This window comes from Gracilinanus agilis, chromosome 1 (genome assembly GCF_016433145.1).
Source record: "Gracilinanus agilis isolate LMUSP501 chromosome 1, AgileGrace, whole genome shotgun sequence".
Taxonomy (NCBI): domain Eukaryota; kingdom Metazoa; phylum Chordata; class Mammalia; order Didelphimorphia; family Didelphidae; genus Gracilinanus; species Gracilinanus agilis.
The window spans coordinates 727,551,028-727,577,418 of record NC_058130.1 but is presented as its reverse complement, the minus strand read 5'-3'; the positions used below and the strand labels follow the sequence as shown (position 1 = coordinate 727,577,418).

Genomic DNA, 26,391 nt, shown 5'->3' with positions numbered 1-26,391 from the left:
ACACACACACACACACACACACACTCTCTCTCTCTCTCTCCGCCCCCACTTCAAGGAGTAGATCTCTCCCCCTGGGCACGTGCGTATGGCACAACGTAGTGACACAATATGGATGTGGCATCTGATGCAGGTTGGCACAAGGAATCTAAGTGCAAGCAGTATTCCTTCACTCATTCACGAAACACTTTGTAAGCACCTGCTCCGTAGAAGAAAGGGCCTGTGCTGGGGCCAGGGAGAGCTACAGAGCCTCCTGTTAGGAGCCTACAGTCTAATGGGCTGAAGACATTTGAACAAGGGAGGAGATGATGGTGAAGGGGAGTGAGCTAGGCAGAATGCCAGGGGAAACTGGAGGGAGAGGTCGCCTTGACCCAGAGAATTACCGGAGAATTCTGGAAGGAGACACCACCTGGGCTGAGCCTTCACGCTTTTAACAAATTGGGAAAAGAGGAGGAGGACCCTCTGGGACTGGGGGAATGGGGAGAGCAGTGAGGCAGCTGGGAGAGGGCAAGAAGGGGGAGCCGTCCAGACTGGCCCAACAGCGAGGAAATGACAACTGGAAAAGTAGGGTGGAGCCAGGATGTGGAGGACCATGGATGGGGAGCCCTTTTGAGCTTCAATATCCATCAAGACTGGAGCGAAGAAGAATGCCTTTGGTGCTCCTGGAGCTAGTGGAGCCAGAGGAGGAGAGGGATGGGGGGAGGTATAACAGCTGGAGGAGACAGACTCGGTGGAGGACATAAGGGGCGCATGCTTGTTGGCAATACAAATGTGACTGGGGTGTAGACCACATAAGTTGGTTTAAAAACAAAAAAAACCTTACCTCCCCATCAATCTTTGAGTGAATTCTGTGTATTGGTTCCAACAGGGCTAGGCAACGGGGGTTAAATTAACGAGGGTCAGATTCGAACCTAGGACCTCCTGTCTCTAAATCCGCTGAGCTGTAAGTTATTTTAGACTTTTATGAGTCCCAAGACTCTCCTCTCCAGCCCTTCCCCCATCCTATTAAGAAGTCGAGCAACGTATGAAGTCATATATCGCACAAGTTTAAGACCTGTGGAAATCTTGCCCATCCTTTAAAACCCAACTTGAGCGCCAGCTTCTCTGGGAAACTCTTCCCCCTCAGACTCGTCCTTTTCTCATAGTGTTCTCAAGAGGGTGTGATCCTCTCTCGGAATGTCTCCGGTAGTCATCTCCTTCTCTGCTGGATTTCGACAGCCGGGATCTTGTCATATTACTACCAGTTTTGGGGTGGGCGACGGGCAGTCTTTAAATATCTGATTTGGGGTATGTCATCTGGGAGAGGCAATTTCTTGTTCCACTTGGCCCCAGTGGACTGATCTAGAAACCAAAGGCGGGAGACGGAGGACACGAGAATCCTGGGCAGCCTGGGTTCAGATCTTCCCCGTGACGGTGGGTAGTCACCTCACCTCCTGATCCGAGCCAGTTCCCTGCTCCATAGCAATTAAACTAAAGTCCTGAATGGCTGGGCAGCTGCTTGGGGGGAGGAAGTTCCCTACTGGGTATAGTGTTCCAACAAACTGGAATGGAGAATGGTGAGCTCCCTGTCACTGGAAGGTTGGGAACTGTTGCTTGTAGAAGGCATCCCTTCCACATTTGAGACTAAGCCCCAAACCGTTAGCTTAGGCCTGTTAGGGTGGCTCTCACGGTGAGTGGGGAGAGAAGCATTTACATAGCTATCACTGTGTGCCAGGAAATGTGCTCAGCTTTGATCTTCAGGATAGCCTGGGAGGTAGATGCTATTATATTTATTTCCATTTTGCAACTGAGGCACTGAGGCCCAGGATCTCCCTGCCAACGGCTGAGGTCAGATCTGAACTCGGGTCTTTTTGACTACAGGACCAGCTACACTGCACCATCTAAGCTGCCTCCTTCATGCACTTAATCAGACTTTCCCAACCCCAAATAGGCACCTTCTTGGTTAGACTCAGATCTCCAGTTCTCCTCCTGAACCTGGCCCCATGGCCTTTATCTTTCCAACATATCCTGGTTCTCTCTAGATTCCCATCCTGTCCCTTCCCTCCATGCCACATTCACACCCATATGCAGCTCTCAGGGAAGGAGCCCATTCTCCAGCTAGATACTAAGAGATCCTCATGGACAGGGGCAAGGATCTGGCAAAGATTACCCTGTCTTGAGGGAAGATTAGATAACTCTTGGAACCCGAGTGGGGAGTTCCCTCCACCCTTTTTGCATTAACCACTTGAAATCTGACGTTTGGGTTTATTTGTTTGGATGACTCAAGTTCCTCTCCCTCAGCATGGAACAGATTGTCATCCTCTTCCCATAGATGATCCCTGGGGAGCTGTCAGGGTGGAGCTCTGGGTCAGGGCAAGAGCCAGGAACTGCCCCACCAGGCTTTGGGGGGTGGGGATGCTCTCTTGCCCAAACTCATCCCCTGTCCCATGGCTGCTGCAAGTCCTCCCTTCCCAAGGCTAGCCCAGTAGCCAGGCCACAGGACAGTGGCAGGAACCCTGCGTCTACACCCCAGATATCCCCTGCCCTAATGGAGTCACCCCTTAGAGGAAAGTGGAGAAATCTGGACCTCAGCGCCAAAACTGTTTCCATGTAGCATGTTTGAATCTGTGCTCCCCCTGATGCCTGTCAGGGCAGGGTCCAGGGCCTAGTGTCCTTCCAGGTAGCCTCCCCTCCCTCTCAGCCTTGACAAAAGAATTCCCCAACTGCAAAAAAACGAAGAGCAGAGATGATGGCTCCTTTTAGCAGGGGTGAAGAAGGAAGGCCTGAAACAGGATTCCTAGGATGGGGCCCGGCACCCTCTGGCGGCTAAAGGTAGCACAACAAGCCCTTCTCCATCGCCATCTTCATCTCCTGCCTTGGCTGGGCCACCTGGTGGGAGCCAATGCTAAGAGGGAGGGTACAAGACAATCCAGAATGTCAGGACTGGGAGGGACCTTAGGATATGCGACATTCTGCCTGGACCCCAAAGCTGGGCAGCACCTAGCTTCCACTCGCCTCCCCTGCCAAAGACAAAGATGGGGGAGATCGCCCCCATTCCTCCGGAACCCCAACAACAACAAAAAAAACACAAAGAAAGACCTATTAGTCAAACAAGTTTGGCCAGCGTAGGACTTTTTTTTTTTTTTTAAATACATGGGCAGCTGGAGTAACCAGAACCCATCAAGGGTCCAGTGGGGAGGCCAGCAGTGAGTGGGTGGATGGGGCTAGAGGCAGATGGTCAGTGATGGTTTACTTAGAGCGGCCTGGGAGCCAGCAGGGACTTCCTTCAGCTGGTACTGGTGGAAGTCCCCACTCTGTCTCCCAGCCTGGGAGGCTTCACTAATGCCCGTGGGTAGCGTGGGGGAGGTACAGCTGAGAAGGGTCAGCTAATTATCCATGGGCCAGGATCCAGGATGCTGAAGAGGGTTTGGGAGAAGGATGTCCAGTCATTGGAAGCCTCTGGCACAGGGCTCATTTCTTCACTTATCCTTCTGCTGCAGGTGAAATTTGGTTGCTGGAGGAGGAGGGGACAGACGGTGACATGGGTGCTAAAAAGACACTAGGGGAGGAAGAGAGTGAAGGAAATAGATGTGGACCGGGGGGAAGTTGGGATGGGGGCCAGTCTGGGTAGGGAAGGGGGTGTGAGATGCCTGTAAGGGACATGGGGGGTGGGGAGAGGGAAGTACTGATTTAGGGGCATGGGGACAGAAAGGAAAGGGGAGGGCCAGGGACAGGGATAACAAAAGCTCAGGGGATTGGGGAGGAGGTACCTCAGGAAGGAGAAACTGCATCACCCCCCAAGTGCCCTCAGATTAAATGGTAACCTCTCCATCCTTGATACCAGGCTCCCCCTAAGCTTGGGAGTTGCTAGGGCCGACCGCCTAAGGTTTGCCCATCCTGATCCCGAAACACACATAAGAGTGCTTGGGATGGCATGTGGTTGTTGAGTTGTGTCTGACTCTTCCCGACCAATGCTGTCCACGAGGTTTCTTTGGCAAAGATACTGGAGTGGTTTGCCATTTCCTTCTCCAGTGGATTGAGGCAAACAGAAGTTGAGTGACTTGCCCGGAGTCACACAGCCAGTATATCTATCTAAGGCTGGATTTGAACTCAGGTCTCCCTGACTCCAGGCCCAGCACTCTATCCCACTAACCTGAGCCACCTTGATGCCTCCTGGGATAGGATAAAGCCCTCTCATTCCTCCTTTGGCCCAGGGAGCTGGAGGGGCCCTCCAACCCCACCCCATCATCACTTAAATACACAGAGCAAGAAGGAAACAGGAAACGAGTTGCTTGCAAAGTTAAGACCAAAAGCAGCCCCCCTGACTCCCAGTCCTCCTCCCCGTCCATCCCCTTCTCCTGGCCACGACACCCCAGCTAAGGGAGAGGGAAGGGATGTTACATACGCAGCCTCTGGGGGGAGCCGAGGGGCCACGTGAGGGGCCACCTGAGTGGCCATCATGGATCTGCTTTGAGCCAAGGCATGGAGGACTGGATCCCGAGAGCATGACAGAAACAGAGACAGGGTACAGAGACAATAAGCAGGAGACAGAAAAGCAGCACAGGCCAAAGCATCAAGGCAAGAGACTAAAGGTAAGAATTGGGGGGGGGGAGAGGAAATGAAAAGGGGGTTCACCTTCCCGGGTGATACTGGCTGCTGTGTCCAGGGCTCGTCCACTCAGGTCGGTCACCAGGCTGTCCATGGATGCCTGGTGCCTCAGGAAAATGGGGCGGATCAGGCGATTATACAGGAACTGAGAGCCATTACAGGCCAGTGGAAGCATGCACCACAGCAAGAATGCACACTGGGCAAGGTAGGGGCAAGCGTTGGTGTGGCCCAAACACAGAACGCTCTGTCACGTCCTTCCTCCTCCTCCCAGGCCACCTCAACCTCCCGCACAGTGCTGCCCTGACAAGCAAGGCAGACTACCTACTCACAGAGCAGGAAAAGACACCCCCTTGCCCCACCCCCATCCTCCACCCCCCAAAGTCCCAGATTGGTCCCTCTGGTTACCTTCCCTGCATAGTAAAAGGGGAACCAGAAAAGGAAGATGTCAGAGAAAAACTCAGCCAGGCCAAACATGCCATACACCACCCAGTAGGTTAGCCAGATGGTATCATCTTCTCTGTCAGGACTTTCAATGGCCTTGATGCTGTGGGAAAGAGAAATTGGGTAACGGATGCCAATGATCCTGTCCACTGTGCAGGCTTGCTGTGGGGCTTTGGACAATCAAGCCCAAGGGGATAAAAGCCATTGAACTGGAAAAGACTGAGAGGAAGCAGCTGGGGGTCAAAATGGTCTCTGGGCTTCTTTTCTCTGATCTACATCCATCCCTTCCTTTAAAAGTTCAATTTGCTCAACATTCCTCACTTGCAGGAACCCTCCTTGGATTAGGTGATTCCCTGCCAGCCCCAACCACTCCACTTAGTTCTGCTCTAGAATATATCCGAGCTGTAAGGAGCAAGTGACTAGTTATATAAAGCTAAACGTCACAACAGAGAGGCTTGATCAGTGGTTCCCAAATTTTTTTGGCCTACCGCCACCTTTCCAGAAAAAATATTACTTAGCCCCCTGGAAATTAATTTTTTTTAATTTTAATAGCAATTAATAGGAAAGATAAATGCACCTGTGGCCATCCCCGCCCCACTGGATTGCTGCAGCACCCATCAGGGCACGGTAGCACCCACTTTGGGAATCACTGGGCTAGATTCTAGGTAAAATCACCAAAAGAACCAGCCAGCCAGAGTTGGTCCTCTTCTCTGAATAGTTTGGATTTAACCAGCCTGGTGTCTTCCTCCTGAAATCCAGGATTCCTTGAGAGCAAAAACCACAGTTCCTCTTTCCATTTTTTTCATAGCACCCCTTCCAGAACTTCACTCATAGGCAGCTACTAATCTGGGACAGGAAGGTCAGTCCCCTGGCTTAAGGGTTCAGCTATGCAAGGACCCTCTAGGGCAGGGGTGGGCGCCGTATGGTTCTTGAGCCATAAAGTCCATTTTTTTTCAGGCGCTGTTACAGGAGCGGCACTGTGAGCACTGTACGGCTCTCACGAAATTACATTTTAAAAAATGTGGCGTTTATGGCTCTCATGGCCAAAAAGGTTGCCGACCCCTGCTCTAGGGGGAACTTCTGGAATGGTTTCAATTAGCCTAGACCAGCCAAGTCCATTCCCTTGCTTAGCAAAGGATTAATCCCTAGCAAGGGATCCTACTTACGAGGCATATGCGGGGTAGATGAATCCGATGAGATTGCAAAGCAGGGAAGCACCATAACCAAATATAAGATAGAGGCCCAGGAAGGCAATAATTCCTGAAGTAAGAAGATTGGGGGGAAGAAGTTAGTGCAGAAAGAATGCTTTAGGGCTATCTATCTCCCTACCTTGACTCCAGCATGGTGAAGAGGAAAGGATACTGGATTCAGACCACAAATCTGTGATTCACTCACTTGGGCTAGGCATTCCCCCATTCTCCTCATTCCTCGATTTCTCCCCAGCCTTCATTGCCTTGTTGAGAGAATTGGGCTCTCTGAACTTGGAAATTCTGCTCTGACATTCTAAGTTCTAAGGAACCCTCCTAGCCTTGATGTTTATTTCATGTTCTAAATTACAAAATGGTCCTAGATCCTATGTAACCATGGCAAAAATGGGAACAGAGGTCGGGGTTCCTAAGAATCAGTTTTTAGAGCATTGATAATTATTGGTGGTCTAAATAAAGGAAAGCTCCTCATCCAATGACCCACAATGCTGACATAGAATTGGAAGGATTTAATCCTATCAATATTAACATTTTCATTTGTTTCCCAGCATAGATCTTTTTTTTTTTAAACCCTTAACTTCTGTGTATTGGCTCATAGGTAGAAGAGTGGCAAGGGTGGGCAATGGGGGTCAAGTGACTTATCCAGGGTCACACAGCTGGGAAGTGTCTGAGGCTGGATTTGAACCTAGGACCTGTCTCTAGGCCTGACTCTCAATCCACTGAGCTACCCAGATGCCCCTCATAGATCTTATATTTAGAATTTTGTGTACTTTGTCTCTCTCATTAGATTGTAAGCTCCTTGAGGGTGGAAACTGTTTTCGTTGTTCTTTATAGCCCCAACATTTAGTACAGTACCTGAGCACACAGTAGCCTTTTAATAAATGCATATTCACCAGATACAAGGACACTGCTACTAGATAGAAAGAAGGCTCATAAGTTCTTCATGAAGAGACAAATAAAGGAGTTGGTTTTCCTTTGTATCCAAAAGCAAAAATTAAATTAAAAAAAATTTTTTGTGAAAAATAATTTCACTTCATATTTAGGTGGTTATCTGGCCTTGGAGTGGTCAGGAACAAAGACACCAGGAAGAGAACTGCAATTTCAGGACATCTGTTGCAAAGTGGTTAGAAGTAGAGAGTCCATGATGAACATAACAAACTCCAAATGAATAAAAAAACACACATATGAAGCTACATGGTGATTTCAATGTGAACATGAGCACAGGGAGAGATGAAAACTTAGAAAGTACTGTTAGAAGACTGTTAGGATTAAGAAGGGGAAAAGGTGAAAGACTTGTAGGCTGCTCAGGACCCTTGTACTCATGTATCACGAGCCTATTTCTTCAAAAATAAAATAAAATAAAACAAAATAAAATAAGAACCCGAAGTCACCAGTCATGGTGAACATGAACATCAAAAATCACACAACAAGAAATGAAATGCACTAAATCTTAGGAAAGAATTGGTTGTCAAGGTAGAAATTTATCTCTGAATCAGCTAGTCATCATTGGAGGTCAGATCAATGAATGGGAGCAAGGATCAAAACAAACACCAAATTACAAGGGTATAAAGAAGGATGTCATAATATACACTGTTGCAATGGAACCATCCTGATCCACTGAAATAAGTCACTGATGGCAAAAACTGAGAACTGGAGAGGATAAGACATAGGTTCTGATTATCACTCATTCCTTCAGAAGCTTAAATGAGATAAAACAATCAACAAGGAGGCCAGAAATTTTTTCAACCAAGATTTCCTTACCAAAAGAGAAAGATGTCACAGAGGACAACTCTAGTTTAAATTCATTTGGAAAATAACCTGGAGGAAGATGTAAGAAGATTATGAGCAAAGAGATAGGGAATACCCATGGAAAGAAAATAGGTTTGAGGAGAGTTTGGTGGGGAACTAACTAATCCAGATCATTGGGAAGGTAGTTGTTATAAGAACATTAGATTTTTGAGGAGGAATAAAATAAAATGATAAAAAGGGAAAAACAGTGAGGAAAAATAGAATGGAGGGAAATTTACAACTATAATTTATGATTTCAAATGTGAATGGGATGAATTCACCCATAAAATGGAAAGATAGCAGAATGGATCTAAAACAAAAACCCAAAGGATTTATAGATGGAAACTGAAAAGAAAACAAATGAAAAATGAAACGACTCTCATAGCATTTCATCACCAGTGGCAGGGGAACCAGACTGCATTTGGACAGAAAGAAAGGAAGATGAATTTGGGTGGAACAGTTGGACCAGACTAAACACAAAGAAAAGAAATTGATGCTATAGGTGGCTCACTTTTGAAAGCATTTTTCAGAAATCCAAAAAAAGCTGATTACTAAACAATTGGGAGAAAATCCACAGAAAATATTTTTACCCACCAAAGGTGACTGATATCAGTAAATACTGACTCAAAAGCCCATTAGAATGTGAGTGCATCGAGGACTAGACCTTTTTTCCTCCCTTTCTTTTTATTCCTGGGGTTTAGCACAGTGCCTGGTGGATACTTAATAATAATACTTAAATTTTTGTTGTCTTTATAACTTTGTCTGATTGAATGTCAGGTCTTGCTTGTCAAGCTGGTTATGAGAGAGACTTTTGCTGGCCAATGATTCACCAGTCAGGCAAAGAGAGAACCAGGCAGGATTCACATGGGATAGGTATTTTCTATGCATGGTGAGCCTCCTCTTCTCCCCCAAGATGCTCATTTGTAGGTGAGGGGAAGCTGAAATGCATTCTTAGGCCTTCCTCAATGAGATCCATAACCACTGAATGGGAGATAAAAACTTAAATCTACACAGGAAGTAGTTGGAGAATGCACCTGGTCTAGATTTTGGTATGCAGTTACGTAGATGGCCCATTCCTACCTTTCCAGTCTTCTTACATTCTAGTCTTCTCCACGAACCAGCTTGACTGACTTCCTTGCTGTTCCTTGAGCAGATCCCTCCATTTCTCACCTCCATGCCTTTGTATAGTTTATACCCCATACCATGCTTTCCCTCCTAACCTCTGACTCTGAAAGTGTGTCTAACCTCTTTCAAACTGTATTCCCTCCAGGAGGCTTTTTCTGACTCTCTAAGATTCTTTCCTAGCTACTCTGTGTCTATCTCGTATGTTCTGATTTAATGATGGTCTTTCTCTCATCAAAACATTTCTTTTCTCTTTGTATCCCTACGCACTTAGCACATAAGAAATAATAAATGCTTGTTGGCTGATTTCTGAAGGGGTGGAGGGAGAAGATCCTGCTGAGGGCTTCTGGTAATGTTTTTAAAGATCCTAATAATAGCAAACATTTATACGACATTTTAAAACACATTATTTCATTTGATCTTCACAACAACCTGTGAAGGAGATATTGTGTCCCTACAATGTGCTTGATAAAATAGTTTTTTTTAAATTGTTGTTGTCATGCCTGACTCTTCATGATACCTTCTGAGGTTTTCTTGGCAAAGATACTAGAGTGGTTTGCCATTTCCTTCTCTGGCTCATTTGACAGATGAGGAAACTGAGGCAAACAGGCTTAAGTGACTTGCTCAGGGCCACACAGCTAATAAGTATCTACGGCCACATTTGAACTCAGGAAGACAAGTCTTCCTGACTCCAGATTTGGTGCTCTATCCACTGTGCCACTTAGTTGTCCCAGATAAAAGAATAAATAGTGAATATTTGCAAAGTACTTTCCATATGCTCCTCTGAACCTTACTAACCCCACTGGCAGGTGTTTTCATCTACCTTTTGCAGATGAGGAAATGCAGCCACAGGTTCCCTCAACTACATCTGAGGAGATGGATTTGAACATGTCTTCATGCTCAGTGGAGAGAGCTGGCTTGGGACTGGAGGCAAAGACCTGAGTTCAAATCCAGCCTCAGATACTACTTAGCTCTGTGACCTTGGGCAAGTCACACATAACCCCTGCCTCAGTTTCCTCATCTGTAAAATAAAGATAATGCTAACACCCCAGTCAAATAAAACATGCAAACCTTTATTCGCTAATGATGGTATTTTCTTAGTGAGAATTTGAATTAAAAAATTGAACTTGAATTAAATTTTAAAAAGAAAGAGAATTTCTTTAGTGAATGTGAGAAAGAACACAGATGACTGAATTAATGGAAATCAGTCATCCTTCTTTCTCAAGACTTAAGTACTTTTTTTTTTTTTTTTTTTTAAACCCTCACCTTCCTTCTTAGAATCAGTACTGTTTTGGTTTCAAGGCAGAAGAGTGGAAAGGGCTAGGCAATGGGAGTCAAGTGACTTGTCCAGGGTCACACAGCTAGGAAGTACCCTGAGGCTCAATCCACTGAGCTACCCAGCTGCCCCCTACTTAAATACTTTAGTTAAAAGTGGCCAATCAAACCTGAAGAAATTCGAGGCTATTGAATCTTTCCCAAGCTTTTAGGGACTCAAAGATGCCAGGCTGTTACTCCTCTCACCAGAAGACTATGGAATCACCTGTTAACTTGGGAAAACTACAGTACTAAAGTAGTCAGAAAAACCAAGTCTTTAATCAGGAAAGGGATAGGTCCAATAATCGGCCACTACACAAGAGTCCAGCGCCAGAAACTATCAGGGCCTACACCCTGGGGCTCTGGGCTGTACCCTTGGGAGAATGCACCAGGCTGTAGATGTCCTCCAGAGAGCAACAGAACTTGGAGAACTAAGGACAGGGAAGCATGACTGTTTGGCTTTACAATGGCTACAAGGAAATGAGAAGTCCGAGACAGGATTATCAGGGGAGAGGCTGATGCTTTAACTATGGATACAAAAGGGAAAGGTCCAGCCAAGGGCTGGGCTTCCTGGGAGAGGACTTTGATGCAATGGGAGAAACTAAGACATAAAAGTACTTAATATTTGATTAGTCTACCTTAGAGTCTATTGTTCAGGCAGAAACTGTTGAGTCTCAGACCCCCCCCCATGGGTCAGGGGGCAAATTTGGGGCCTCCAGATTCCAGCAGTTCAGTGGAAGTCCCGATGCTATGGCTCTGGGTGCTTTCCCAGATTATAACCCCAGGGATGGGCCTCTCTTATCACTTGGGTAGTCGATGAGTTTTAGACACAGTCATTACAGATGTTGTAATTCTGGTTGGGGGATGGAGATGTTAGCCATTTTGGGGCAGACCTATTTGGAGGGAGAGGGATTCGGGTTTTTTGTTCTGTATGGCCCCCCCAAGGGCAGAACTGAGTCAATTAGCCTTTTAATTAGGAGGCAGATCTAAGGAAGAATTTGAGAAGGCCAGAGGAGGTCTTCCCAGGAAGGCGGCAGGGAGCTTCCTCTCACAGGAGGAATTCCAGAAGGTAGAAGACTAATTGTTATGGATGCTGGGGGCCTGGACTGGGCCTCTCAGTAAGGGATTCAAAGAGGAAGACCATTTCCTGGCCCCTCACACCAATCAGACAGCAGAAATCCAGATAAGATCCAGAGTTGGTTGAAACAAAGAATTCAAAATCCAGATCATTCCTGAATGGACTAAGATCAGGATTGTGAGGGGCAGGGTGGGACCTTCAGGAGAATTCAAAGCATCTAACCATCTCAGCTCCCAATCTCCCCCCACCCCCAACACTTTTCCTAAACTGTTTACCAAAGACTGTACTATACTAGGATTAAGAAATCAGTTGAGGGCAGCCGGGTAGCTCAGTGGATTGAAAGCCAGGCCTATAGATCCTGGGTTCAAATCTGGCCTCAGACACTTCTTAGCTAATCTTACTACTCTTCTGCGTTGGAATCAATAAAAAGACAGTATTGATTCTAAGGTAGAAGGTGTTGATTCTAAGGTGGAAGGTGACGGTTTAAAAAAAAATCAATCAATGAGTTTTAATAAAATCTTTCCATTGGCCAGGCAGAAAGGCCTCAAGTCTCCTTCCCTTCACCCCAGAAGCCCAGGGAGGTGTTAGAAGGGGGATCAAAGCCCTTGGGATCCTCCCCAACCCCTTCAGATTAAGATTCTCGAAAATCTCTATAAGGCCTAATCCTGGAGCTAGCCAAGGTCAGAAGGAGGAAGGGAGAATCGGCTTAAGCCCCTAAATCTTTAGCAGTTAGCCTTCCCCAAGCAGGGCTGGCTTCCTGGAGGTAAATCCCCAATTCCCACCTAATTCCAGGTCACCTTCATATGCAGGCACTGAGAGAGAGAGAGAGAGAGAGAAGGGAAGGGAGGGGATGGTAGCCAGAGGCTAGAAGAGTCCATTAGTTCATAGACTCAGACCAACTCACAAAAGATTTCCTCAGTTGGTGAAAAGATCAGGCTATTGGTTCCCACACAGGAAGCCAGAATGGTAGCTCTGAGTCCCTTTGCCCCCAATAGGAGATCAGTACATAAGGGGGATGGCTGTTAAGATAAACCAGAACCTCCCCTCCCCCCCACTGATGACCACTTTAAGACTAAAATATCAGAGAAAGTTAAAGCTGGGAGAGCCCTAGAAAATCAAGCAATCAACCAATCAATCAAGGAACTGTTATTAAGCTCCTACTTTGTAAACACAGGGGATACAAAAAGAAGTACAGTATAAGACATCACCAGCCCTAACAATGAGGCAGCAAGATGGCACCGTGGATAGAGAGCCAGGTCTGGAGTCCCGAGGACTTGGATTCAAATTTGGCCTCAGACACTCTTAGAGTCTAAGATAGAAATTAATAATGATATAAGAAGATAATAATTAAAAAAATTTTAAGCCATACAATCTAATAGGAGACAACACGCAAACAGATATATATATATATGAAGCAAGCTATACCAAATAGGCAATAAACATGGGAGTTAATTCAGAATGAATTCATTAGAATGGTGATGGCAAACCTATGACTTGTGGCCGCATACAGAAGTCTGGGGCCGCATGCTGAGGATGAAACATTTGCTGTAGTGTAGTATAGACACTCTGTGCACTAGAGATGACAATTCTACCTATATTAAATTGCCTATTTTGGCTTATTAAATACAGTTATGTATTACAATTATACATTTTTGTTATTTAAACTATAAATATCTCAAAATTACGGTTTTTTTCTCGAAGTAACACCCCCCCCACGTTATGCTCGTTTTTTTGGGCAAATTTTGACACACCAAACTCGAAAAGTTGCCCATCACTGCATTAGAACTAAGAGGGACTGGGGAAGGCTTCCTGTAGAAGAGAGGATTTTAGTTAGAATTTAAAGGAAACCAAAGTAGTCTTTAGTGTAGGAGGGCATTCCAGGCATGGGAGATAGCCAGAGAAAATGCCCTGAGCCAGAGATGGAGGGTCTTGTTTGTGGAAGGAGGCCGGGGTCATTGGCTCCAAAAGTAACTGACTATTATTACTCTTGTACTCATGTACATGGAAATGTAGGATGGCTTGTGAAGGGTTTTTAATGTCAAACGATGTTCTGTTATTGCTCTTGGAGGCAAGAGGAAGACAACGAACAGAGCTTATTGAGTGGGAGGAGGAAGAGCAAACCATAATTGGTTTTTTGCTTTAGGAAAACCACCCCAGTGGCTGAACAGAGAATGGATTGGAGTGGGAAGAAATTTGGGGCAGGTAGACACACTAACAGGCTCTTCCACTAATCCAGGTGGGAGGTGATGAGGGCTTTTACCAAGGTGGTGGCAGTGTCAGAAGGGAGAAGGGAGTGTATTGGAAAGATGTAGCAAAGAGCTCTTTTAGTGCTGGTAAAGAACTGGAACCTGAGAGGATGTCCATCAATGGGGAATGGCTAAACAAGTTGCAGGATATGATTGTAATGGAATACTCCTAGGCTATAAGAAGTGAAGTAAAGGGTGATTTAAGAAAGTCCTGCATGAAATGAACTAATGCAAGGTTAAGTGAGCAGAATCAGAAGAACACTGTACACAGTTCACAGCGATATATTTTATGATGAACAATTATGAATGACAGCTATTCCTAGTAAGTCAGCAATCTAAAAAAAATCTTCAAGGATTCATGACAAAAAATGCCATCCTTGGGGGCAGCTGGGTAGCTCAGTGGATTGAGAGCCAGGCCTAGAGAGGGGAGGTCCTGGGTTCAAATCTGATCTTAGACACTTCCCAGCTGTGTGACCCTGGGCAAGTCACTTGACCCCCATTGTATAGCCCTTACTGCTCTTCTGCCTTGGAACCAATACAGTGTTGACTCCAAGACAGAAGGTAAGGGTTTAAAAAAAAAAAATGCCATCCTCCTCCAGAGTAAGAACTAATGGAGTCTGAATGCAGACTGAGACATTCTNGGGGGGGGGGGGGGGTGATCCCAGGTTAATGCTTGACTGGACATAATCAGTACTATAAGGGGACTAGGGATTCCTGAGAATCTACTTCCTATCTGTGTAACCCTAGGCTGTATGACCCTGGGCAAGTCACTTGACCCCCATTGCCCACCCTTACCACTCTTCCACCTGGAAGACAATACACAGAAGTTAAGGGCTTAAAAAAATAAATAAAACAGAAGATAAGGACAACTGTGACCCCAGCTGTGTGACCCTGGGCAAGTCACTTGACCCCCATTGCCTACCCTTACCACTATTCCACCTATAAGTCAATACACAAAAGTTAAGGGTTTAAAATAAAATAAAATAAAAAATAAAAAAAAACTGTAAACTAGGTTTGGAATTCATTGAGGAAGGAAGAAGAATGACCTGGGGGTCCACAGCTAGCAGGATCTTGATTGGGTGGTAGATATAAGCTGAACTTCAAAGGAAGAAAGGTTACTGTGTGAAGGAGGAAGGAATATTCCAACTTCCCTACCGGTGGACTAGTGATCCAAGGAGAGTGAAGGTGTAGTTAGTATTAGAAAGGGTAGCCAGGGAGGCTGTCATCTAGGAGGAGCCAGATGAAAGGAATGGAAAAAAAAAAATTAAGATGCAGGGGAAGTGTGTTGCCTTTGGAGCAGGCATTCCAGAGGGCACAATAGAAGGGCTGAGTATGTTGAAACTTTGGGGTGGGAGGGTAGACAGCACAGAAATGAGGCGTCAGGTGGGGGGTGGTGGTGAGGAATGAGATTTGTATGATTTTCTATAAGAGTTCAGAGTCACTAGGATGAAGGTGAGTCCAGGTGAATGGAAGGAGTGGAGGGCACGATTCTCTACTCTCAGAGGACAGGTACAAGAGGAGATGAGAGACCTGAAGGTGAAGGGGGGGAATGTTCTTTGCACTCAGTTTCCACATCCCAGCTGGGGGACTGGGCTAGCAGCAAGAGGTAAGGGCTGCCTTGTTCTGGGGAGATATGAAATGTCTAGGTGGGAGAGCTTTTAGAGCATAAAAGATCAAGAGAACTGGGTAGGGTGGGTACACTTTCCTATGAAAGGGAAGCTCTTTAAGGGCAGGGACTCTAACCCTCAAGCAATGCACAGTGACTAGTTTGGGAGGCAACCAAATTGATGAGGTACTTAATAGAGAAGGTTGGTTCTTCTTTCCACATCTAGGTCACATTTCCTAATTATGGGTATCCCACAAGGCTCTATGCTGGGCCCTCTGCTCTTCTTCCTCTAAACTACTCCACTTGGGGGGCAACTAGGTAGCTCAGAGAATAGATAACCAAGCCTGGAATTGGGAGGATCTCAGTTCAAATCTGGCCTCAGATACTTCCTAGCTGGGTGACCCGGGGACAAATCACTTAATCCCCATCAGCTAGCCCATACACTCTTGTGCCTAGTAGTATGGATTCTAAGTATTGGACTAAGACTAAAAGGGACACCGAACTTGAAGGATGTTATGACTTTTATCCCAGCTGATAAGAATTTTTACATGGCGGAGAAAGGACACCCAAGCACCCAAAACAACCTTGAAAGCCTTGAAACAGGACACAGGAGCACTCATGTGCTCTGGGCATCTTTGTAATTAAGAGAAGCATGCCCTTTCCCATCTCTGTCCCTGCTCTTCAGCCTGGAACACCACCTGGAAAACCCATGGGAGGAATAATCGAAGGGAGGGTGCAGAATTCCCTAGGATAGGAGGAGGGAATCCCCCAGACCCTCAATAAAATCTAGCAGCCTGAAACCCCAGGCAGGGCTGTAATCCCATCCCTGCTGAGGCCATTCCGTAGCTGCAATGGTTCTTCCCTTTATTTGTAAGATCCTTAAAGAAATACTTTCATGCCTTAAAATAAGGGGTCTGAGCTGTAATTCTTTGAACAAGAACCAGCATTGGCCCTCCCACAACAAAACTCTTTCCTACAACAGGTCTGCCTGCCTCAAGTGTCTCCCTACTCCAGCCTATCCTCCAGGTAGTACCAAAGTAGTTTTCCCAAATCACTGGTCATCGTCTAACCCACACCTCCAGGATCAAATTAGAAATCCTCATAATCTAGTCCTTCCCCTACCCCCTGCTCCTTTCCTGTCTTCTTACACCTTACAGCCCTCCCACATCTTCTCCAGTCCAGTGCTACTGGCCTCCTTACTGTTCCATGAACAAGGCACTCGTCTTTCCGCTATGGGCATTCTCTTGGACTCTCCTGCATATCTAGAATGCTCCCCCTCCTCATCGCCACCTCCCAGCTTCCTTAACTCTAGTGCCTTCCATCTGAGACAATCTCCAAGTTACCCAGAAGTTGTTTGCACAATGATGTCTCTCCCACTAGTTCCTTGAGAGCATTACTGATTTTCCCTTTGTACCTTCAGCTCTTAGCACTGAGCCTGATACACTCCTAGGAGGTGCTTAATGTATGTTTATTGACCGACTGACTGATGAGAAAACAACAGAACTTGGAGGGACTTTAGAACAGAAAACAGATCATGTTATTAATGACAGCTAGCATTGATATAGTGCTTTAAAGTTTGTAGACATCTCATCTGAACCTCAAGACAATCTTGGGAGGTAGGTACTATATTATCCCCACTTTATAGATGAGGAAACTGAGACAAGCAGACATTAAAAGACTTACTAAGAGAAAAAAAAAAGTCTTTCATTGGCCTTGAATTCAGGTCTTGCCTCCAGGTCCAGACCTCTATTTACTGTGCCACCTGGTTAGATATTATTAGCAATAACAATAAGCGCCACCAGTGTGACGGGATGGGTAGGCATCTTCATGTTTAGAGGGAACAATCAAATTGATGAAATCTCTGGTTCATGTAAGGCTGTGAATGGAATCCTGCCTCAAACACTAACTGTGACCCTGGTGAAGTCACTTAACCTCTAAGATCCCTTGAGTACTGAGACTTAAGTCAAGACTTAAGATCCATGGCTACGGACTGAAGCTCGATGGGGGAATGGATAAAGCACTGGGTGTGAAGACAGAAGACCCAAGTTCAAAACCAGCCTTAGATACTTAATTACAAGTTACTTAAATCTGTTGCCTCCATTTCCTCATCTGTAAAATGGGAATAATTGTATTAATCTCATAGAGCTTGTGAGGATTAAATGAGATAATATTTGTAAATCTCTTCGCAAACCCTAAAAAAAAAAAAAAAAGATAAGATAGACAGATAAGACAGGCAGACAGATATATAGATACAGAGAGATAAGATAGATGGATAACTTTAATTAGTCTAGTAGTAGTATCAGAGACAGGATCAAACTGACTTAAGAATCCAGCACTGAACCCACTAGGTTCAACATCCCAAAGAGAAGACAGAATACAAAACTCAAAGATCAGGGGCCATAAGGGAACTTAACAATATCAGAGAGAGATAAAACAAAGCACTGCAGAGATCAACTTCCCTCATTTGACAAATAGGGAAATGGAAACCCAGAGCAGACCAAGTCAACCACTCCAAGCTCTCAGGTCTGCCATAGAAGCTGATGATTTATTAGACCTTCTCCTTCCAATTCTCCTTCCTCTTCCTCCTTTACATCCCCTCTACCAAATGAAGCTGAGAAATTAAGGCTTAGTAAGTGGCTACCAGGAAAGCTAGGTAGCACAGTGAATAGAACACTTTGCCTGGAGTCAGAAATTCTGCGTTCAAATCTGGCTGGACACTTACTAGCTGTGTGACTCTGGCTAAGTCATTTTACTCTGTTTGCCTCAATTTCCTCATCTGTCAAAGGAGCTGTAGAAGGAAACGGCAAACCACTCAGGTTTCTTTGCCAAGAAAATCCCGAATAGGGTCATGAAGAGTCAGACAGGATGGGAAACAACTGACCATGTGGCTACCCCAGCTTACCGATTCTTGTTGGTTTAAAGGTTAGTCAGACAGCAAAGGCACCCACCTGGACACCCCTCACCTATCCTCCCTTCACCAGGCCGTTGAGGATCTCTTCCTCACCCCTCGAGATCGCCCCTCGAGATCTCCCTTTGGGTTCCTTCCTTCTCAAAAAACTTTCCACAAAAACTGGTTCTTTCAGATTTCAGATTTAAAGTTCTAAGAGCCAATAAGAACAGCCTGTCCAAGTGGGCAGGTCAGGGTCAGATGGTTCCATTGGCTCCAGGCCAGGACCAGCTGCTGGGCTGGTTTCTGGGGAAATGAATGGGTCAGAGATACTTTATCAGGCAGGGAGGTGGCCAGTGATATTGACTTAGCTAAAACACACCAGAGACTGTCTGTGTGGCAGCTCTCTCAGATAGATAAGAAGGCCTTGCCCTGGCATTTTAATAAATATTAATAAACTAAACAGATGCTTCCATTTCTATTCCAGAGTGGTGCCTTAAGGGGGCCTAGGAAGCTGACTAAAAGGAACCAGTTTGCCTTGGACAGTCTTGAAAGACCACAATTCCAAGAAATCTAGACCTAGGATGACAGAATGGAAGCACCTTGAGGGCAGGAACTGTTTCTGGTTTTGTCTTTGCATCTCCAGCACCGTATGGTGCTTAATGAATGTTGTTTGAATTTAATTGAATATAAAATGGAGGGGGGGGGGACCTTAGAACTTAGAATAGCAGAGCTGGAAGGGTTCTCAGAACATGGACTGTCAGGGCTGGCAAAAGTCCTTATCTATTCTTTTAACTAAAAATAACAAGAGTTTGCATTTATTTAGTACCTTAAGGTTTATAATTTGCTTTTTAAATATTATTTTATTCTCACAATCACCCTAGAAGAGGTGCCATTATCATCCTCATTTTAAAGAAAAGGAAACTAAGCCAAACAGAAATTAAGTGACTTGCTCAGGGTCACACGATTAGCAAGTATCTGAGGCTAGATTTGAACTGGGGTCTTTTGGATTCCTGGTTCAGCACTCTACCCATGGAGTCACCTGGTTGCTACAGAAGACCTTTTAGGTTGGGGGTCTGTTTAAAAAAATTTTTAACCCTTATTTTCTGTCTTAGAAACAATTCTATCACAGAAGGGGAAGGGCTGAGTGGATGGAATTAAGTAACTTGCCCAGCTAGGAAATGTCAGAGGCCAGATTTGTGTGAACTCGGTTTTTTAAAAAAATTATTTTAATAACAATATTTCAATATAATTGCTTTCCTCAGTAATCCTATAGTTTGGGTATCCCCCCCCAAAACTATGGCTTCATTATTTTGAAAAGGGATCCATAGGTTTCACTAGACTGACAGCCAAAAGGATCAGGCAGCTAAGTTGCACAGTGGATTTGTAGTCAGGAGGACCTGGGTTCAAATGTGGCCTTAGACACTTCCCAGCTTTGTGACCCTGGGCAAGTCACTTAACTGCCTAGCCCCTGCAGTTCTTCTATCTTAGAATTTATACTAAGATAGAAGGTGAAAGTTAGAGAAACAAAAGAATCTAGAACAGAAAAAAGTTCAAGAGCCCCCATTTTAAACCAGTTCCTTCATTTTACAGAAAGTAAATAATAAACCAAGGCCCCAGGCACTCAACAAACATTTGACTCATTTAATTAAGTCTCTGATGTTTGATCAGAATCTTCTCCAGTGCCCAGGGTTAGACACCAGGTTGATTTACAACACAGGGAAGGGAAGAAAAGAAAAGGAAAGGAAAGGAAAGGGGAGGGAAGGGGAAAGAAAGAAAAAAGGAAGGAAGGAAGGAAGGAAGGAAGGAAGGAAGGAAGGAAGGAAGGAGAAAGTCACTCAACCCCCATGGCCTAGCCCTTACCACTCTTCTACCTTGGAACCAATACACAGTATTGATTCTAAGACAAGGTAATGGTTTAAAAAAAATTTTTTTTAATTAAAAAAAAAAAAAAAAGGTGGGAGCATGAAAAGTTTTGGGTAGAAGGTAGTGCTTGAGCTGTATCTTGAAAGAAAAGGATTCTGTGAAGCTGAGGGGAGGGAGGGTAGACGCTGAGCACAGGAGGTAGCCAGGGCAAAGGAAGAGAGATGAGTGGCATGCCATGTGGAAGCATCAGAGAGAAGGCCAGTCTGGCTGGCCTGGAGAGTACAAGGGGGAAATTCATGTATAAGGAGGCTGGGAAGATAGATCGTGGCTAGGTTGTGAAGGGCTTTAAAAGCCAGAGTGGAGTAGATATATCATGGGAGGCCAAAGGGAGCCACAGGAGTTTATTAAGTAGGTCAGATTTGGGCTAAAGAAAACCCTTTGACAGTTGTGTGGAGGTTGGACTTGAGACAGATTGGAGGCAGGGAGATGACTGACCTGCGAGGTTTTGAGTCTGAGCCAGCTGAGTAGAATGAGGGGCCCAGTTTTAATGAATGTTGTGAAGGACATGATGAATATGAAAATGTTTTGCATGACTGCACATGTATAAACTATATCAAATTGCTTACTGCCTCCAAGAGGGCAGGGGGAGGGAGGGAGGCAGGAAGAGAATATGGAACTCAAAATGTTAGAAAATGGATGTTAAAAATTCTTTTAAAATGTAATGAGGGAGAGGGGCAGCTGGGTGGCTCAGTGGATGAGAGCTGGGTTTAGAGAGGGGAAGTCCCAGGTTCAAATCTGACCTTAGACACTTCCTAGCTGTGTGACCCTGGGCAAGTCACTTAACCCTCTTTGCCTAGCCCCTACCACTCTTCTGCCTTGGAACTAATACATAGTATTGCTTCTAAGGTGGAAGGTGAAGGTTTAAAAATGAAAGTTGATATAAAACCAAAAAGGCAGCAATAAATGTAATTGGGATGGAGCAGCCAGGTAGCTCAGTGGGTAGAGAGCCAGGTCTAGAGAGATACTTCCTAGATGTGTGATCCTGGGCAAGTCATTTAACCCCCATTGCCTAGCTCTTACCACTCTTCAGGCTTGGAAGTGATACTTAGTATTGTGTAAATACAAATTTGATACACCTGAACTATATTTACTTTTTTTTTTTTAAACCCTTACCTTCCATCTTGGAGTCAATACTGTGTATTGGCTCCAAGACAGAAGAGTGGTAAGGGTAGGCAATGGGGGTCAAGTGACTTGCCCAGGGTCACACAGCTGAGGCCAGATTTGAACCTAGGACCTCCCATCTCTAGGCCTGGCTCTCAATCCACTGAGCTACCCAGCGGCCCCCTACATTTACTTTTAAGTAATTACATCCTTTTAAGTTAAGTCCTCACTTGGCATCCTTAAGTTCTGGAAATAAATTTGCTGGAAACCCGCCCTGGGTGGGTGGGGGCTGCTCTCTGCTCTGAGCTCTCTCTCCTGGGTGTAAGGTCTGGGAAGCTTTTCTCTTTACTGAGGCTATTTTTTCCTTTGCTTCAAGCTATTGTTATTAAATCTTATAAAAAATAATACTTGGAGTAGTTGGATATTAATTTTTAATCTTCCCGTATGGGCCCTAAGACCAAAGGTAAGGGTTTAAAATAACATAAATGTATTTGGGGAAAAAAATACAATATTACTAAATTTAAAAAAAAATGTGGAGATCGAAACAGCAAGATTAGCTGTGTGGGAAGAGTGATGTGTCAAAGATCAGGAACCTGGAAAATGGGAAGATGAGAGCCTTTGACGGAAAATGAGAAAAAGGTAAGTTTGGGAGGAAAGATAATGAGTTCTGTTTTGGATATCTACAGGACATTCAGTTTTGAAATGGCCAAGAGATAGCATATGGGAGTTGTTAAGGATGCAGGAGCTGTGTAGGGAGAGAAAGGGGTTAGGACAGAGCCTTGCCACACTTAGTGGACAGGACGTAAAGAAGACTGAGAAGGCTTGGTCATACAGGTAGGAGAAGCAGGACGAAGCAGCGTCCCCAAAAACCCTAAGAGGAGGGACCAACCAGGGGAGGGAGAGCACAGCTTCAAATCTTCAAAGAAGTCAAAAAGGCAGAAGGCTGAGAAGAGGTCATCAGATTTGGCTAGTAGGAGATAGCTGGAGACTTTGGACAGAGTAGGTTCAGGTGAATGGAGGCAGAAGCCAAATTTCAAAGGCTTAAGGACAGAGATGAGACAGGGAACATCATTCCTCCTAGGAGTATGACCAAGGAAGAGACAAGTGATAGCCCTGAGGAGATGGCAGGGTCTAGGGAAATTTTCTTGTTGCTTTTGAAGGATGAGAATACCGGTCTGCTTAAAGGCAGCTGGGAATGAATGAAAAGATAGGGAGAGGGGGGCAGCTGGGTAGCTCAGTGGAGTGAGAGTCAGGCCTAGAGACAGGAGGTCCTAGGTTCAAACCCGGCCTCAGCCACTTCCCAGCTGTGTGACCCTGGGCAGGTCACTTGACCCCCATTGCCCACCCTTACCAATCTTCCACCTGAGACAATACACCGAAGTACAAGGGTTTAAAAAAAAAAAAAAAGAAAAGAAAAGAAAAGAAAAGAAAAGAAAAGATAGGGAGAGGCATAAGATTAGAAAGAAGTTGGGGGTGATTGAAGGAATATCTGCTGGAGAAGATGGGATCAAACACACATGAAGAAGAGTTGGCCTGGAAGAAGGGCCTCTGTGATCAAAGACTGGACAAAAGGGTGTGAAAGTAGGGGATGACATCAAGGGGTTCTTTGAAGGAAGGAAAAGGGAAATCATGGCAAACGGCTGCCATTTTCTCAGAAATGTGAGAATCAAGGTCTTCAGCTGAGGAGCTGGGGGAAGGTGTGCGTAGGAGACTTGAAGATAGAAGACAAAAGATAGCTTCTGTGGGGAGTGACATAGTGCCATTTGCCTGGCTGCAGAATTGCCCTGCAGAGTGATGGTATGACCTTGGACAAAACACGTACTCTGAGGGCCAGTTTTCTCATCTCTAAGAGGAGCAGGTTAACTTTGGTATCTTGGGGTACTGAAAAGAGTTGCTAGGGGGCAGCTGGGTGGCTCAGTGGATTGAGAGTCAGGTCTAGAGACGGGAGGTCCTGGGTTCAAATATGGCCTTAGACACTTTCCAGCTGTGTGACCCCGGGCAAGTCCCTTAACCCCCATTGCCTAACCCGTACCACTCTTCTGTCTTGGAGCCAATACACAGTATTGACTCCAAGATGGAAGGTCAGGGTTTAAAAAAAAAAAAAAAAAAAAAAAAGAGTTGTTAGCCTTGGAGTCAATAAGACCTGAGATCAATTGCCCTCTCCACCATTTGCTGCCACTCTGAGCCTCAGTTTCTTCATCTGTAAAATGATAATAATACATACCTCACTATTTTTAGGTTCAAATATGAAATAAATATAAAAAAAGCACTCTGAAAACTTTCTATATTTAACAAGATTTCCAAGTCCCTTTACATACTTGTTATATCTCATTAGAGCCCTCCAATCCCTCCATGAAATAGGTTATTATCCTCATTTTATAGAAGATGATGCTCAGAGAGGTAAGCATAGCTGGTCACAGGATCACACTACTGTTAATTATCAGAGATGGAGACTGAACCCAGGCCTTCCTGACTACAAGTCCAGCATTCTATCCACTATATAGCTTGTCAGTTCTTACAATTATCACCATTTGCCATCATCCCAGAGAGCTGTAGAATCATGAATAAAAGAGTTCACTTTCCTGGGTCTTAATCTTCTCTCACAAAACCGGGGAAGCGGAAGGATGATGTTGAACTTTATATTCCATTTAATTCAACAACCTGCCCTCAAGAAGCTTACCTCCTACATGTACAGAGAGAGAAATAAATACAAGGTAAATTCATGCTCTCTGTGGTCTCTTCCACAGCATGTGGCACCAGAGTGCACAGTGCTGAACATGGAGTCACGAAGACTCATCTTCCTGAGTTCAAATCCAGTCTCAGACACTTACTAGCTGGGTGACCCTTGGCAAGTCATGTGACCTTGTTTGCCTCAGTTTCCTCGCCTGTAAAATGAACTAGAAGGAAACGGCAAACCACTCTGGTATTTTTGCCAAAAAAAAAAAAAAAATCTAAATGGGGTCATGAAGAATTGGACATGACTGAACAACAATGTGGTCTCCTCTGATTCTAATAATCTGTGAATCAGCACAAAAGGATTGCTAGCATTCATAGAGATTTAATGTTAATCACCTCTGATCCTCAACAATCCTGGCAGGCAGGTGCTACTAAAATTCTCATTTTACAGATGAGGAAACTGAGGCAGACAGAGGCTAACTGACTGGATACTGGATTCAAACTAAGGTCTTTTTGACACCAGGCCCCATGTTTTCTCTACCCTACCAGCAAAAAGAAACAGCTGAGGCCTGGTTTACTGTAGGTGGAACCTTTACATTAATTGAAAGCAGGGTTAGTCAAGTACAGTATTTTGGTACCTGGAGGGAAGAGGGGAAGGAATAGTTCTTCAAAGCTATTATGAATTGGAGTCACCCTTAGCTTTGAAGGGTTGTCAGGGATTAAACTCGAACTTCTTGGCCATCCCAGGCTGGACCTTGCACAAGGGCAGCAGAACTATTCTGTGTTCTGCTCCACACTGCCAAGCCACCTCCTCCCCCTTGCCCCAGAGCAGACCAGACAACTGGAAGGACCAGAAACTGATAATCTGGGGATCTCCCTAGAAGAGGGCCCCAGCTAGGGGGAGGGTGAGTCTGGCCCTAGGCTTAGTAGACCTATGTGTGCCAGAGTTACACTTTCAAACCGGCCTCTTTCAGAATGTGCCTGGCACAGCACTCTCAAAGTCCAGGAGGGCAAGGTTTTGTAATACTCCTCCCCCACCGTGTGGGACTCCCCAGATAGACCCAGGAAACTCAGAGAAAGGTCCTTAGAACAGCGAACCATACCCCACTGACCCGAAGTCCTAGAACCAAGGTCTCCCCTTGACTCTTTAGCTAATCGGAGCCCCAAGGAACAAGAACCTCTTTATCTTCTTATAACTAGCTACATTAATACTGGCCCCAACTCTGAGGTCCTCCTTTCCAAGCCCCAGGCTGCTTGAGCCTCAGGAACTGCCTTCCCCTCCCCCAAGAAAGAACCTTTCTAGCCTTTGTGTGACTTTGGGCAAGGGTTGGTTCCTCCCTCTACTACAGAGAGAATACAGTTTCTGTGGTTCTGGGTTCTAAGGTCGAGGCTAGAACTGATATTCTCCAGTTGTGTGATTTGGGAGTCTGAGCACTAGAGTCGGTTTCTTCAAGTTCCAACTTCCATCGATCCGTCCCTATCTCCCACTTGCATTTGCCCCCTTGGAGTGGGGCTGAAAAATGGGGGTGATGCTGGAACTTTCCTAGCTATCGGCTCTTGGGCCGGTGGAGGAGTGGAATAAATATTGCAAGGATCCAAAAAGTACAACTGTTTCCATAAAATGCCCAGCCTGGAGCTAAGAGGCTCGGGTTCTAGTCTGGGGTGAATAAGCTGAGGAAAGCCTCCGTATCTCATTGGGCTTTTTTGTTTCTTCATCTGCAATGTGCGGTATGAGATGCAGTTTCTCAATTACTGAACACTTAAAGAAGGGACGAGAGGATCTCTAAGCGCCAAAGTTATGTGTCTGGAGAAGGGGAGCCAGGAGGATTTTTAAGCGCTGAAATTCTATCTGAAGAGCGAGGTCGGGATGAGCGCTAAACGCTGAAGTACCAGCAAGAGAAAGAAGTCCGGAGGCCCTTACCTGAAGCCAAGTAGTTCTTTTGGATACCCGTCACCTCCTCCAGCTTTCCCAGGGTAGTGGTGACAAAGTTTCTCTGTTCCATAAACCTGTGGAAGCGTTGCCTCAAGCTACCCATGGCTCTCGGAACCAGGCGGGGAGGGGAGGGGCCGGAGGGCAACTGGACCTGGGTCAGAGGGAAAACCTCCAGGGATCCTCCGCTGCTCTGCAGCGGTTCCGGTGGCGTCTCCCACTCCAGGCTCCCACTTGACCTCCGCTCCTCCCGATACTTTGGGCCCTCCCCTTACCTCCCTAGGACCTCATGGTCCTGCAACTGTTGGCGATAATCTGAATCCACCCCCTGGATATAGGATTGGCCAGGAAATCGAGGCGGGGCCCCAGTCGGCCCAGCCTTCCCACATTGACCAATGAGAGCGCTCAACGAACAAAGGAGGCGGGACTCTTCTCTTAGCCCGCTCCTGCCCCGCCTCATTCCTGGGGGCTCCGAGCGACCCTCGGG

General features: G+C 45.6%; 1 protein-coding gene across 4 annotated transcripts; it reads right to left on the bottom strand.

Annotated features, from left to right (window-relative positions):
- Positions 1 to 3,316: 3,316 nt before the first annotated feature.
- Positions 3,317 to 26,143, bottom strand: REEP6 (receptor accessory protein 6). Of its 4 annotated transcripts, none has more exons than XM_044671844.1 (6): positions 25,896 to 26,143; positions 6,192 to 6,285; positions 4,990 to 5,128; positions 4,612 to 4,780; positions 4,382 to 4,466; positions 3,317 to 3,535 (listed from the first exon to the last, which is right to left on the bottom strand). In XM_044671844.1, exons 1-6 carry the CDS (start codon positions 26,008 to 26,010, stop codon positions 3,460 to 3,462), a joined length of 678 nt encoding a protein of 225 aa, XP_044527779.1. In that variant the 5' UTR covers positions 26,011 to 26,143; the 3' UTR covers positions 3,317 to 3,459. The 4 variants fall into 4 exon arrangements, with proteins under 4 accessions (XP_044527779.1, XP_044527787.1, XP_044527795.1 ...); XM_044671852.1 differs by having other exon boundaries at positions 3,317 to 3,490; XM_044671860.1 differs by lacking the exon at positions 4,382 to 4,466 and having other exon boundaries at positions 3,317 to 3,490.
- Between the last annotated feature and the right edge of the window lie 248 nt (positions 26,144 to 26,391).

What these genes read in the sequence shown, in the direction of transcription:
- REEP6 (XM_044671844.1), bottom strand. Translation starts at nt 26,010, where the DNA reads ATGGGTAGCTTGAGGCAACGCTTCCACAGGTTTATGGAACAGAGAAAC. An exon ending in AAAGAACTACTTGGCTTCAG is followed by an intron (nt 6,286 to 25,895) that starts GTAAGGGCCTCC and finishes TTCTTACTTCAG; the next exon opens with GAATTATTGCCTTCCTGGGC. An exon ending in AGCCAGTATCACCCGGGAAG is followed by an intron (nt 4,467 to 4,611) that starts GTGAACCCCCTT and finishes CTCGGGATCCAG; the next exon opens with TCCTCCATGCCTTGGCTCAA.